The sequence below is a fragment of the Scophthalmus maximus genome, chromosome 19, assembly GCF_022379125.1.
Source record: "Scophthalmus maximus strain ysfricsl-2021 chromosome 19, ASM2237912v1, whole genome shotgun sequence".
NCBI classification, from domain to species: Eukaryota; Metazoa; Chordata; class Actinopteri; order Pleuronectiformes; family Scophthalmidae; genus Scophthalmus; species Scophthalmus maximus.
The window spans coordinates 14,261,196-14,275,782 of record NC_061533.1 but is presented as its reverse complement, the minus strand read 5'-3'; the positions used below and the strand labels follow the sequence as shown (position 1 = coordinate 14,275,782).

Sequence of the window (14,587 nt, the reverse complement as noted above, 5' to 3'; positions counted from 1 at the left end):
TTTTCCTCTGATCTCTTCTCCAAAACTCCCATTGGCCTACTCAACCCCTGATACCCTCTAATGTTTATTCCTTTTATTGAGTCACCCCTCTCCCTACTACTGCCCTTATCTGCCCACCTTTTCCCTCACTTCCTCCGACCCTCTCTCCACGCCAGGGCCAAAGATCACATCTTAGAGCTCCTGTAAAAGCGATCATAGGTCAAACATGAAAGGCAGCTACTAAGCGAGGCTGTGTTTTTGTGTGGTAACACAGTAGCTGACTGGATACAGGCCAGTGGATGCTGAGGACAAGCCCTCATACAAATTGCTCATGCGAGCACTCAGACTCGTCGTCATTGCAGTGATTGTATTCGTCTCACACGCACGAGGCCTGCGATGCTGCTGTGGCACACGTAAAGGTTCACAGGTGAGTCGACAGATTCAAACAGGTTGAGAGGAAAACGATGCAGAACAGAGCGACTCAACAAGTTTGTTTCTAGAAATGTTCAGTGTTGTACAGTGGGTGGGGGCTGGGGTGGGTGCATCTTTTATTCATGTTCAGTTGTCGAGGTGTCAAGAGTTTTGTCAAGCCTCCCATTGTTCCGTTAATGTTGTCCCTGCGAAACGCTCTGTCTCTATCTCTTTGGTTAAACATTGCTGCCAGGCCACGGGCGGCACGGAGAGAGCGAGACAGAGAAAGGGGTGGAGAGGAGGAGGGAAGGGTGGAAGAAGAAGTGCTTCCCTTCATCCCTTTATCATTAAACAAACATGGCCTCTCACCAAAAAAAGAGTGCACGAGAAAAGCAGCACAGGCGAGTCAAAGAGGGCACAGAGACTGCGGATGAATGTGATGTGGAGGAGAGATGGAAATGGAGGAGAGGGATGTTGGGGGGTGATGGGAGGGAGGGGGCAGTGTACTTGTGAGCAGAGCAGAAAGGTGTGCGCAGTCCATCATGTTCAGACGGGCAGGCAGGGCTGTCTGGAGAGTTTATTTTTACCTCGTTACAGGAGGAGTCCGGATCGTCTGCTGCACCAACGTTCAGTGGGGGCTCCGGGACGGCTGCTGTCCCGGTGTGACAAACACACTTGTCACTACACCAGCTTTGAACTGAGCGTTTATTTCATAGGGCTCAATATACAGCACATCTCAGGCATATAGAACAACTTGAAATAGTGTTTTTTTTAGCATCACAGCAATCAGCCCCCAACCTGGTTAATATTGCGTTTTGGTGAAAATGTGAGGATCAGGCACAGAAGAACATGCTCATTTGCCTCTTTATGAAATCCATGAGAAACCTCTCATTGCACAGCCCTGCGCTGTGACCGTCTGTTGTTAGAGCGGACTCCTCTCTGAATCTACATGGCGCCACTCAGCCAGTGTGATCCGTGCACACGCATTTAAGAAAATCTGTAAATGAATACAAAGAGTGCCACAAATATTTTTCTATTTCATAGAGAACATTATTCCATCTGTGAAGTTGAAGTGAAACATATGGACGTAAAGCATGAATATTTATTCAGGTTGCACAAATTGCTTCGTGGTCGTGTGGAGTTGAACACATTTGTTTGTACCCCAAGTTACGCACAAAGCGCTGTTCGCGTTTGTTACTCTCATCTTGCGCTTGTAGATCATGTGGTACGCAGTTGTGGGCATTTTGAGACTCTCCCCATAGCCCTGCTATTGATCTAATGTGGATCAGTGTCTTTCTTGTATTCATAGATCAGTAAACCCACCCACCATGCAAGTTTTTGTCAGTAGCAGCACAGACACACTGGGAGGGCGATTGATTAACAAATCAAGCCTGTAATGAATTTGTACTGTGATCAAAGTCCATGGGGGGAAGTCCACAGAGAGCCCCAAGCACGCCGCTTTCACAGTGTAGTCCCACTGAGGATGCTCCCACGTTGTTTGCTCCTCAGACAGGCGGGTTGAAGATCAGACTTTACATTGGTTGGATTTCAGATGTCTTAAAAGGTCGACCTGCCAGTTGTTGTTTGCCACCGGGGAGACGATTAATGCTCCTATAAGCTGTTGTGTGACCTTCCGTTTCTCACGAGATTCGTGACAGACCGTGACGCCGTCACCCATCACTGCACATCACTGCGTCCTGGAGCTGCCCGGCAATTTGTATCCACGCGTGGGCCCCTTCCTCTTTTACCTGTAGGCAACCTCGGGTGTGGGTGGATTTGTCTTAAATATGGAGTGGGAACTATAATTGTCTAAGGTCCCAAAGCGGTTGTTTTCTCAAGTTGGACAGACATGGCCAGGAAGCCTTTACAGATTTGATTAATTAAAACTCCCCAAAAAAAGTTCAACTCTGGGGATGTGTGACGTGAATTTCAAACGTGTCATTTTGTTTAAAGTTTGTAAAATCAACACAGTTTACATCTTTCCTACTGTTATCTCTCTCTCTCTCTCTCTCTCTCTCTCTCTTATTGTGCATCTTATTGCGGCCACTTTTTCTTGCATTTTTATATTTTTATATATCACCTCACATCTTTTGTTGACTGTTTGTAGCTTAGTGAACCCACTGACCCCCCACTCTGTTCTGTGTCTTTCTGTGCAGGTTAGCTCTGTATGTTTACGAGTACCTGCTGCATGTAGGAGCACAGAAGTCAGCACAGACCTTCCTCTCGGAGGTAAGTCCTGTTGTGTTTGTTTGTGGGTCAGAGGGTGCAGGGCATGTACAGTGTCCGATCTGACATGTGGTTCTCACCCTCACACAAGAGGATGTGTCAAGTAAGTGGAGCAGTTAATTGAATCGGCTTGGCCTTACACAGGGCTGATACGAGATGTTAGTGGCAGCAAACAGGCTTTATAACATGAGTTTCTCATGGAGTGTTGGGGGCTGGGGTCTCAGCACAATGCTCAGCCCGGAGCCGACGTCTCCTCCCCCTGAAGAGGTGAGTCTTCACTGTAATTCGGCAGAGGTAAAAAGGTGACGGGGTGAAAATGAGGGTGGTTGACTCTGGTGATTCGCCCAAAATGACTGTAATGTGCAATGTAGAAGACAATGGCTGGAGGCTTCTTGTGCGTCGGCCAGAAGTGGAGAACAAAGAGAGTGGGGGGGATGGAAAAGGTTACATCATCAGCTGGCACCGATTCTCATCACTCTAACTTAGTGTTTGTGCACATGCGCGCGCACACACACACTCTCGCACGCACCCGCGCACACGCACACACACACACCTCTGTGTCCCTCTCCTCTCTGTCGTATCACTTGTTCTCTCTTCCGCAGATGTGAGAGATGAAAAGGATAGGCAGTGTCATGTTCAAGTGTGGGAACGCATTAGTTAAGAGTGCAACAAGTACAAACAGAGCCGCTTGTATATAATACACATGCCGACATATGCACGTACGCACGCACACTCGGTAAGCATTGCGCCATAATGTAGCTCTTTGGAAAATAGCAAAACATGGCTTTAAAGGTCTGTTATCCACGTTTTATCATCCACATCTGTTTACAGTGTGTCCCCAGGCTCAGGAAAACAAAGAGCACAGAAAGGCGAGTCACGAATCAGACCCGAACCGCTGAATGTAAATAACAAATCACAGACATGCAGGGAACAAGAAGCTGTCAGACTCTACTGATGGCGTCATACAGCATTAACAAAAGATACATATTTAACCTTAGCATAAGACACAAGGAGATAAAAACAGGATTAAAGGTTGAAAACTGTGAAGGTTTAGGGCTTTTGTAAACCTCAGTCCTTGGTGCAATGAGAAAAACCCCTGCAACACACAGCCTGCATCTGCCAATAATCACGCTCGAGTGATCTCACCGGAGTGTGGGGAAGGTAAATGAACGAACCTCCCGAGTTCGCAGACCGCAAGAAGACAGGATATGCGGGCTCAGTCATTGCTATTTTTTCCCCAGACTTTACAGATGAGGGTGGGATAACAGAGCACGCTAAAAAAGTGTCCTGACCTGAACTGGCTGCAATCGTCTTTATGCTGGGCTACAGCCAATTGAATGTGAAAAATAATAAGTTGGTGGATATCATTCCCATTCTGCGTCTGTTAATCGAGCAACGGTTAGGGAGTGAACCCATCTCTGCCATGGCGTACAGGGGACAATTGCCAGTTGCCTCTAATGCTTCATGTTAACCAATGTATTAAAGGAAACTACTGACTTTGAATGAAAGCATGTCGGATAAACAAAGAGATGGCAGTTCCTGGCCCACTCCCCCTAAGAAAAAAAAAAAAGAAAACTTCAAAGCAAGGCATTCCTTCTTAAAGTCACTGTGTCTGATCTGCAGCTGAGGTCAGGGCGGTCTGATTGAAAGTGCAGTGATTCACTTTTTCCTGTTATTTTAGTGCTTGTTCACGATGCCAGTAGAGCAGGTGGCACAACAGTCTCGTTCTTTGACCCATATGAAACATTTCAGCGAGGGGATATTAAAAAACATGTACATGAGATCACGTGAAAAGTAAAAGATAAAAAAGATAAAGAGGGATGTAAGTCTGGTTATAGAGCGGAGAGACAGACTAAACACCACAGTCTGATAGTCTGACTGCTGCACACAGCTGCCGTTCAGACTGTGACATTGTGTGCAAACATAAATCCCCCCCCCCCCCCCGTGGGTGACGTCAGCGCTCCTGTTAGTCACTGACCTTGACCAAGGTGTGAAGGAAGCGAATGCGTCTGAAACACCCAACACACCTTTTTATTGGAACTCAGCATTAGAACCAATCAACTCTCATTGGGCCCTAATACAGGAACCGGTCGTATACAAAAAAACAGATTTGAACACCAATTTTCTCGTATGTTGAATTTTCTGAAGTGGTCCAGACCTGTCGCAGTGAATTTAGAGCGTTGTTATTCAAATCAAGTTTTTTTTAAGTCCATCAAGTTTTAATGGATTATGTATTTCATGACTTTGGATCAAATTATAAATGCATATAGGAATTACACCTCATAATTATGTGGACATAATGGCACATATTTTTTCATCCATATCAGTAACAAAGACTTCCTGTTGTCCTCCTGCTGCAGTCATCGATTATATTATTATTTTTTAGCCATTTTCATATTGAATCATTTCTACTTTATTTCAGTGACCCCACAGGTGACTCAGCATTAACAGCTCTCCTTTAGTTGGTCCCTTAATTTCACTGCTGACGCTGCAGAAAAAAATGAAAGACTTTCATATCTGGATCTCTGAAAGAAGGACATAAATCTCCAAATCTCGTGTCCTGTTCGTACAAACTTGGTGTACGACGATAAGAATGGAAAAATGGTTATTGCATGAGGCCCAATGTTACTGCTGCTGCACCTGTCAAGCTAATCTATCTATCTATCTATCTATCTATCTATTTCAGACAAAATACAATAAAGGGCATGACCGAGCTTCCAGTGTTCACAAATATTCATAGATAATGTTTAATTTCTTCTAGGCTTAGACGTACTGTTTGGAGGTTGCATTAGAGGGGATAAACACACAGATTCATGTACATATAGTTTTATTCGTTTAAAAAACGAAATGTCAGAAAAGATCCAGAGATCCAAAACAACACTCGCCTGCCATGTGTTGGTGGCAAGCGACCGAACTCTTTTTAACTTTCATAAACTGATAAACAGTTGAGAAAGAAGATGTATAAAGAAATAGTGTGAATAGAAGTGTAAAGAAGAAATGAAAAAGTCCTGAATTATATGAGTTTCAAGGAAAACCAGAAAGAATGAAGGCTTAAAAAAATTGAACGCAGCACAAAGGACGCATGATGTGGCCGAGCGGCCGACCGAAGGCTGTGTGGATTTTAGAAAGGTTTGACTCCTCAGGCTGGTACATGTCTCTGACCTCAGACCATGTAGACTCAGTTAACACACACACACTCTCACACACACACACACACACACACACACACACACTCACACACACACACACACACACACACACACACACACACACACACACATACACATACACACTCACACACACACACTTGAACACTGTATTTTCACTCACACATAGCCTCACTTAACCACTTATGAATCCATGGCACGAGAATCGTAATATGATTATTACATAATGGCATGTGTTATAGGAATTCCCTCGCACCCACTCCAATCGTGTAAAGCAGATAATTCAGATGTCGGATATGTTTTAATACTGAATATGTGTCTGAAGCATCTCATTCTCCCTCCCTCTCTCTTTCTCTCTGTCTCTGTCCAGATCCGATGGGAGAAGAACATCACATTAGGAGAACCTCCGGGGTTCCTCCACTCATGGTGGTGGTGAGTGTTTTTTGTGCCGTGTAATGATTCGAGTTACATTCCTCTTCTTGCCGTTTTTCATCACTGACATTATTGAATAAAAATGATCCTCTCCCTCCTTCTCCTCCTGCTTTTGTTCATCATCATCTCCTTAATTGTTCCCAAAAGCTCCTTCCCCAGTTTGCTGTTTACAAACTGTGACATGTCGAAACACCTACAGTCATCTAGTGCAATATTGATAATAGAATCAAATTTCATCGCCCTGATGCTGGATTACCCTGCCTCTAAAGTCGACCATTGTTATTCATCTGTCAGGCTTCGTTGTTTCTCTTTTGTCATAATTCTCCTGATTCTCCGACCGCCTCTCTATTTGCTGTAGTGTTTTCTGGGACCTGTACTGTGCCGCTCCAGAGAGAAGAGACACGTGTGAACACTCCAGCGAGGCCAAGGCTTTTCATGACTACGTGAGTTTTTTTCTGGAGTTGCTGTCCTCACTCTTTCTGGAAATATTCTCCAATTAACTCAGTAGAAGTGTTCAATGTTAAATAAAGAGATGACAATACGAAACGAATAATAGTATGATTAAAATAGCACAGCATATCATTAACACCTTCATATATCCATCTATCAACAATAACAGGTTTTGTTGCAATTTTTTATTTGTTGTATTCTTTTGTGGCTCTTTCTTGCTTTGATGGGAAATGCACAGACAGACACATTTCAACTTTCATAGATGAAACCCGGCCAAGGAGAGACGTTGGGAATAAACACCGACTTTGGTGACCGTTGATATTGATAATGTACAGTAAGACTGACCATTTAAGCAATGAGTAAAGACAACACCTCACTCCATGTAAATCTTACTCTGTGTCTACGTCAATGCAGTTCGCTCATTGTAGAAGTACTAGATGGTGCGAAGAGCAAAATTAAGGGCAACAATTACCGAGGGTGGTTTGCTGCTTTTTGTGTTTACAGTGTCAATCATCAATCAACAATGGCAAGAACTTAGAGATGATATCAAAAGAACGGTTGGGAATTTGAGACTCAGGATTCACCAACCTGACCTCTATTAGTTTCTCACATGTAATCCCAGAACAATACACTGAGCCTTGTTTGGTCACGACTCGTCTTCACGACTCGTCTTCACGACTCGTCTTCACGACCTTGCAAACTGGTTTGATCTTGTTGAGTCCTTTATCTGAAGTGGTTTTGACATGAAGGCTTGTTGTGACATACACAGTGTGTGACAGAGAAGAGTATATAACTGCTTAAGGTTTACACTACACGCTTATTGTATTCTGCCAGAGCGCACGCACATACACACACACACACACACACACACACACACACACACACACATTCACACATCCAGTTAAAGTATTGAGCACATCATGCTGAAGAGCAGACAGTGGCCCATGTGGTGGAAACATTGTTTATTGCTGTTTGCTCTCAGTGTGGCTCCACTCTGCTGCTGTAATTCCCACACATCAAGGCTCATGTGTTGATCCAGACGGGCACCGTTCAGTAAGGGAATACGGTGAGCAGTTTCCGGAGCCCATGAAGTTTCAGATTAACTGGTGAGAGAGAGGAAGTGTGGCTCTCCTCGCGGGAAGTTGCGTGGTGGAGTGGAGTTCTGCAGGCGAGCGAAGGGGTTCTCTCTCTCTCTCTCTCTCTCTCTCTCTCTCTCTCTCTCTCCTCCTTGTTATTGTGTTGTTTTCCCTCTGTAGCCTGAAGTCTGACTCATCAGATTTGTCTGTACTGTGGTTTATTGAGATGTATTGTTGGAAGTGCACAGGTCAGGGGTTTCTGCCTACCCCAGCAGGATCGTCCCCCCTCTGGTCTCTCTCCCTCTCTGCGGTTCCCTCGCTCTTTCCTTTAAGGCGTGCAATCCTGCAGAACTGGAGTGTTCTCTGTTCTCTTCTGTCTTCTTGCAGTAGGTGTGTGTGTGTGTGTGCGTGTGTGTGTGTGTGTGTGTGTGTGCGTGTGCGTGTGTGCGCGTGTGCGTGCATGCTTGTGTATGTGTGTGTCTCTCTATGCGTGTGCATACGCAGGTGATGCTGCTGATGGGGGCGATGATGATCAGGGTGATGAATAGGCACTCCGAGGACGAGGCAGTTATGGGATGATGTCATCCTCGCTCCGGAGAAGGGAGCTGGAGGGCAGCGCGACCTCAGACCTGAGAGACGGATAGAAAGAGTAAAAAAGCAGGAGGGAAAACACAGGGAACACTGAGATGGATAGAAGGAGTCAAAAAGAGGGACTAACAGTGAGACACAGTTTGATTTATTAGTCTGAAACAAATCTGGCCACCGAAAAAAAAATTATAATGAAAAGAACAAAACCCATTTGCAGTCATTAAAAGTAATTGTTTCTAAGATGACAGCGAGCGACTGTTATCTTGTTTCTTCTTATCTGATCAGAATCAGTTGAATTCAGAAATCATCCCGCATATACCTTTGCTGGCAGAGGTTACGAGAAGCATCTTATTCTTACATTTCCTGCGGGGATGTAATCAGAGAATTCTAATTAGACCAATTGTAATTAGACCAAGGTCCCTTTCAATCAACTGTTGCAACGCGCGCTGCCTCTCGGATCCAATCACAAGTGCTACCCACATACCTGCCACTCAATTAAAACAAAAATGAGGGGACAACTGCGGTGGACTTGGTTGGAAAAAAGGAGCACGCCTTCATTTGGAACTGGTGTCTCTCTTTGAGTCTCCTGACTTTGAGACTGATGGGGATTTTAATCAGACGTTTTGATGGTAATTATTTTCAGATAGCTAATTACTGAGTGAAGTCCTAATTAATGCCAGGGACACGTAGGAGCTCATTCACATCAACGGTGTGTCCCTCCCTTTCCTTAGGTAACTGATGGGATTGTGACGAGGCCAACTGTAGATACAGTTTGCTTTTGGATTTAAATAAACAGTTTTTTACTGTTTCTTTTGAATGTGGCTGTGTACTGTAAATGTCTATCACATCACTATATTTTAGTGTGTGGTCTTTACGCACATTAATACAATAATCTAATGTTAAAAGGGAAAGAAAGAAAAGACTGATGAACTTAGTGGGATGCAATGCTATCGATTTCCGTCTTCAGACGAGGCTTTTCAGGCCGTTTACAGTTCTGTTAAGTGCTTTGTAAATTGTGTTCTCGATACTCAATGAGCAGTTTTCCATTTGCGAGAGGCCATGAAGTCGTAAAATCAAGTTATTTTTAAACCCTTCTGCTTGACCCGGAAATGGCCTTATTAGAAACAAAAGTCAGCTGCCGTTACTTTTCTGTCTTTGAAGAATAAGACATCAAACCATGCAGGTCATTTCAGGCTGTTCCTTCTGTGGAGTTAAAGGTGGAACGTTTGACAGCTGTCACGCAAGGTGTAAAATCTTTGTTGCAATTATACGCTTTGAACTGATCTCTGCTGGGAAAAGTACTATAGTTTCTCGACTGACAATTTCTTTCTAAAATATGAGAAAATCAAAGCACAGCAAGAAAGAATCAAGCCAGCATGAAGCTGCTCGCGAGAAAAAAGAAGAAACAAAATGGATATAATGGAGCTGAAGGCGTTTTGCCTATTTGATAAATCCTTATGTATGATCTTTGCACTTTTTGGATGTAGCTCCATGGCTGAATAGTCAATACACCTATTGTAAGTCGCTTTGGACAAAAGCGTCAGCCAAGAGGATGTAACATAACAGGACCTGTGGAAACAACATTGAGCATTCAAGCAGCATTTCCTCGGCCACGTCGTGACATTTAGACCCTTAAAAATCTTAATGAAAATGGTCCATTTAATTAAAATACGAATGTCTCTGTTTAAAAAGTAAATTGGTGCACGATTTTGTATTTGTATCTGAAAATACTTTGAGTGGAATAATTATAAATATATATAGTCTGTACATGTCCAAAATCACTTGGGAGAATTATTCTTGCAAGTTCAGAAAGAGACAGTTTGTCTAGAGGTAGAGGCCGACGGAAATGATGCAAAAAAACAACTTTGTGGAGAGTGATACCTGACTCTTGAGATGGGGCGATCATCAGTGTCCAACAGTTGTACTGGTTGTACTGTGCAGCCTCCAGATAAGAATGGGCTTTTAAACCGAAGTAAGTTGTTGTGCGATGGATTCTCAAAGAGAAAAGCCCGACTGTTGCCAAGTCAACCAGAAGACGAGTTGACAGGATAGGGAAACGGGGACACACGCAGAATCAGCCGAGCATGCTGCCTCTCAGGGAGACCTGGGAGTCGACATCTACATTACAATTCCTGAGACTTTGTGTCCAATTTAACAATTTATTGCACCTTATGTCGAACCCCTTACAAGGAAGCCCTATTCATTTGCTGCAATGAATTGATTATTTTTGCTATTGATTGATGGTCTGGTTTATTAAGTGAGTGAAAAGTACGGTGGCCAATAAAGCTCAAGAGAATACATGCAAAGAATGCTCTTCTGTCACGCTCACGTGCAGTGTGCGGAGTTCTCTCAGCCACAGAGGAAGACCCTTAAAAAGTCCAGACCCCCCCCCCCCCCCCCCAAAAAAAAATGTTCAATTTATTATACCATAAATGAAACAGCTAATCTTTTTTGATCAACTAATCACTTCAGCTCTACTTGTGGCTATGGCCATAGCAACAAGTCCACCAACCTATACGACGAACTATGTCATAAGTGTGTCATGCCCTCTATTGCGACCAAATCGACGTATCCTAAATTAGTGCCTCTACTGGGGACAAATACTTTTCACCTCAGAGCATTGTGAGGTTTTATTTGATTTACCAGCGCATGGTTGGATGAGCTTGTAAAGGAAAGTGTTGGGGTTTCATGCTTACAGAACATAAGCAAATCCATTTAAAGTACACAAACTTACCAGGTCTACGGAACGTCTACCGCTAACTGTGGTCTTTAAAAACACCACATGGGTCGTAATAAGCTGATTGAACAAACAAGCATGTGATCGTTTTGTGGTGGAGGACAGTCTCGTGTGTGTTTTCAAGCAAACTGTGATATTTCCTTCTCAGGTTGTTTCATTTTTTATAGGATATCATGTTAATTCTCTCATAAAACCCCTCTGATTTATCTTAACCTTCCCAGATCACAGATTTTAGGACTTGGCAAAACATTTTTAAAAGTGAATTGGTAAAAGTGCATATAAAAAACAGCTGCTGGCTGAATGTACAACGCAGATGTAGTTGAAATGAACAAAGGGGTTGACAGATGGGTAAACTGGAGAGTGAGCAGCAAACATATAAAAAAGCACTGTAGATAAGCAGCCGCGTTATAGGCAAGTATTATAACACAGGGAGTGTGGTATCATTGTGTGGCATCACTATGGGAGATAGCAGGCACACGGCAGTTAGAGAGGAAGAAGAGATCAAGAGGCAGTGCCTAGAGCAACCCCCTGTGATAAAAATGCTACGTCTCATGCTGCCAGATATTACATTCATTGCCTCTCACTCTTGCATGGAAATGTTATTCATGCTGCTCAATTTAACAGCAAAACACGCATTCTGTCTTCATTGTACAGCTCAAAGGATACACACGCATTTGTAAATAAGTCATAGAACACAGGGCTGCCTTAATCATTTGCATCCAGATGCACGCTCAGTATTTGATATCTCTTGAAATACAAGTGTACACACACAATGCACTGTGCTCTGCGTGTGTGAGGCTCAAGCGCAGAGAGGTGGGGTGACCCTGGGGTTTAACTGAAAACAGCTCCTTTACTGCAACGGGAAACATGCAGAGTACAGTATGAAGGTGTGCTGTGACACTGAGCAGAAGGACGCTCATTCATCCGTTTGACCATGGACGTGTTTTCTTTTGTACATGCGCCGTTTTATTCATAAAATGGATCTTTACTCCGGATTCACTCTGGTTGTTTTCTTTAGGTTAATGTTTTGCAGGTTAATTAACCCAGTACCACACAGTACTGCCAGAAAGTGGCAGTAGAAAAATGCTGTAATGTTTTAATGATTAATTATTCATGTTTAATTTCTTCCTATAGCAGTGCAATGATGGCAATATTGGTCGACCTTTTCTTCCTGAAATTTCCACTTGTACCCTGGAAATACTAAAATGTAACACGCGAGCAGATTGCCATGAAATTCACTGATCACGTTTATGGCTCCTGGAAAATAGACCCTTTCCATTTTGCTTTGCTGTTTTGTGCCCATGTCGTACACAAGATGATCTAATTATTGTCTAGTAATCTAACAGGTCTGATCAATTATCATTATCGCTTTTTCTACTTAAAAATAATCCCATTGAGAATTACTATTCAGAGCCTAGATCAAATACAATAGATATTCCACCTCGACAATCCTTGCAGCCATTTTATCGACTATGGCACTTTAATTCCCCTGAAGTTGTCTTCTCAGGCAGAGCTGCCTTTTAACAGCACCAATTAAATTCTCAGCAAAACTTTTCTATCCTGAGCTGAACCATCTATATCTTTTTTATTTATTTTTAGTTACATATTCTCACAGTTACCACCAGCTGCATTAAATCTGTTGAAGATAGCTTTGCCTCTTACTGGAACTAATTGTATTCTGATTATCAGTTCCTTAAAACTATTTAACTTTGCTGCCCTTGGGCTTGCCATTTTTGAACATTTACTTTTACTAATTAGGAAATAATACAAAATAGTGCCGCAAACTGCATCGCCTCATGCAAATTCAGTCACTCCTGACTGCAATTATTCAAATAAACAAACTCTTGTGAGATCGTGTTGGGGACTGATGTTTTATTATTTGATAGCATAAACCAAACCTGAGAAGGCCTGATTCACAGGTGTGAAATAGAAAAAAACTGAATTCTGACCAGTAAATGTTCATGTGCGTGCAAAGCAGCATGAAGAGACAAAACAGAGAGGACAGAGACAACCTAGAAACAGAGGCGCTGTTGGCTCCAAGCATTGTGGGTAACAAGCTGATGATTCCAACCAGTTGAGAACCAATGGGGGTCCGGGAGACCCCCAGTCTGTTTCCAGGGAAACAGAGCGCTCTCTCCTTCTCCCTCTCTCTCTCTCTCTCTCTCTCTCTCCCTCTCTCTCCCATGTTCCTTCCTGGCAGTGTTGAGGAGGAGGGAGATGTGGAGGTGACTCATTGCCATGGCAATGGAGAGTAAGCTAAGAGAAGGTGGAATTGAAGGGAGAAAAAGAACGGGAATTTCCATAGGTTGAGCAGAGATGGAAACAAATGTCGTCTTCTCCAACAGGAAAAAAAAACGGGGGAGATTTCAGTGCTGAACACTCACTGTGCTGTATGCTGGGTTGCTTATATGCTGTTCCACGGCTCTGGCTTTCTTTGGAAACATATAACAATCACTCTCTATTGGGACTATATTTCCCTGTTGTTCCCCCTCTCTCTCTGCAACTGCTTCATCAACAGCTCCTTTTACATGAGCATTTCCCCCCCCCCTCCTATTCGTTCCCTCTGTCTCTCTCTCTGTCCCTCTACATTCCCCCGTATGTCTCTTATCATCTTCCTTCCTCTTTCGCTGGCCTGTTGCGCTCAGCCCTCTGGTCTCAGAGGAATGTGCTTTCCAGTTTGCCTGTTAAGCTGAGTCATGTCACACGCGTGTATGGACATGCTGAGGCAGGAGTGTTGATGTGATGTTAACATATGCACGCCTTGCTGCTCCGCAGTCGGCAGGGGCAAAGGCGAGGGCATGGTGCAGAGTGCAGGGGAGAGGTTAACCGAGGGCAGGGAGAGACAAGTGTGTGTACAAATGGGGAACACTCTCGAACAGAGCTGTAGGATGCAGGAGAGTAATTTCTGCAGTTGACTGCAGTTATTGTTATTATTGATTATGAAGATAATGGGCTTCGCCAGAAGCACATTTCATGTGTCTATCGCAGTCTGAGTGAAGATGCTCTCTGAGCTTCGACACATGAAGCTTCACCCATGAAAAGTTATTTTAGCAAATTGGACACAATTGTGTCCTTTTTATACCCAAATATCTCTCCTGACCCCATTGGGAGGAGAGTTATGGAGCCGCTGTGAAGGTTTACACAGCGGCAATCTTACAGGTTGTGTGTGAAAGGGACGATCCAGAGATCGAACTGTAGAAGTGTCGGCAGGACTGTGGAGGGGAAGCAGGATGGCAAAGAGAGAATGCTGACACAATCAGACCGGCACGTTATCTCTATGACCCCAACTAACCCCACTGTATATTTGCTGTTGTACCCAGCCTCATCCCTTACCTCTGGCTGTCTCCTGTCATCGGCCTTCCAGCACTTGAAGGGCTGCAAGATGAAACACAGACAGTGACATCTTACAATTTATCCAGGCTTGGATTGATTGAGATTTTGTGGCAACAATTCTCTAATTCCAATCCACTCTTTAAAGTCTGCAATTTCAAAACGAAAGCATCGGATATTATTCAAGAGCA

At 43.6% G+C, this 14,587-nt stretch overlaps 1 protein-coding gene across 2 annotated transcripts in view; it reads left to right on the top strand.

The window, feature by feature from the left end:
* The window catches only part of ssbp2a (single stranded DNA binding protein 2a), a 49,864-nt gene that overhangs the window by 19,993 nt on the left and 15,284 nt on the right, over positions 1-14,587 (top strand). For both annotated transcript variants that reach the window (XM_035640489.2, XM_035640490.2), the window contains exons 2-4: positions 2,547-2,619; positions 6,154-6,215; positions 6,574-6,658. In XM_035640489.2, the coding sequence (XP_035496382.1) occupies positions 2,547-2,619; positions 6,154-6,215; positions 6,574-6,658 (220 nt within the window). The remainder of the gene's footprint in view (positions 1-2,546; positions 2,620-6,153; positions 6,216-6,573; positions 6,659-14,587) is intronic.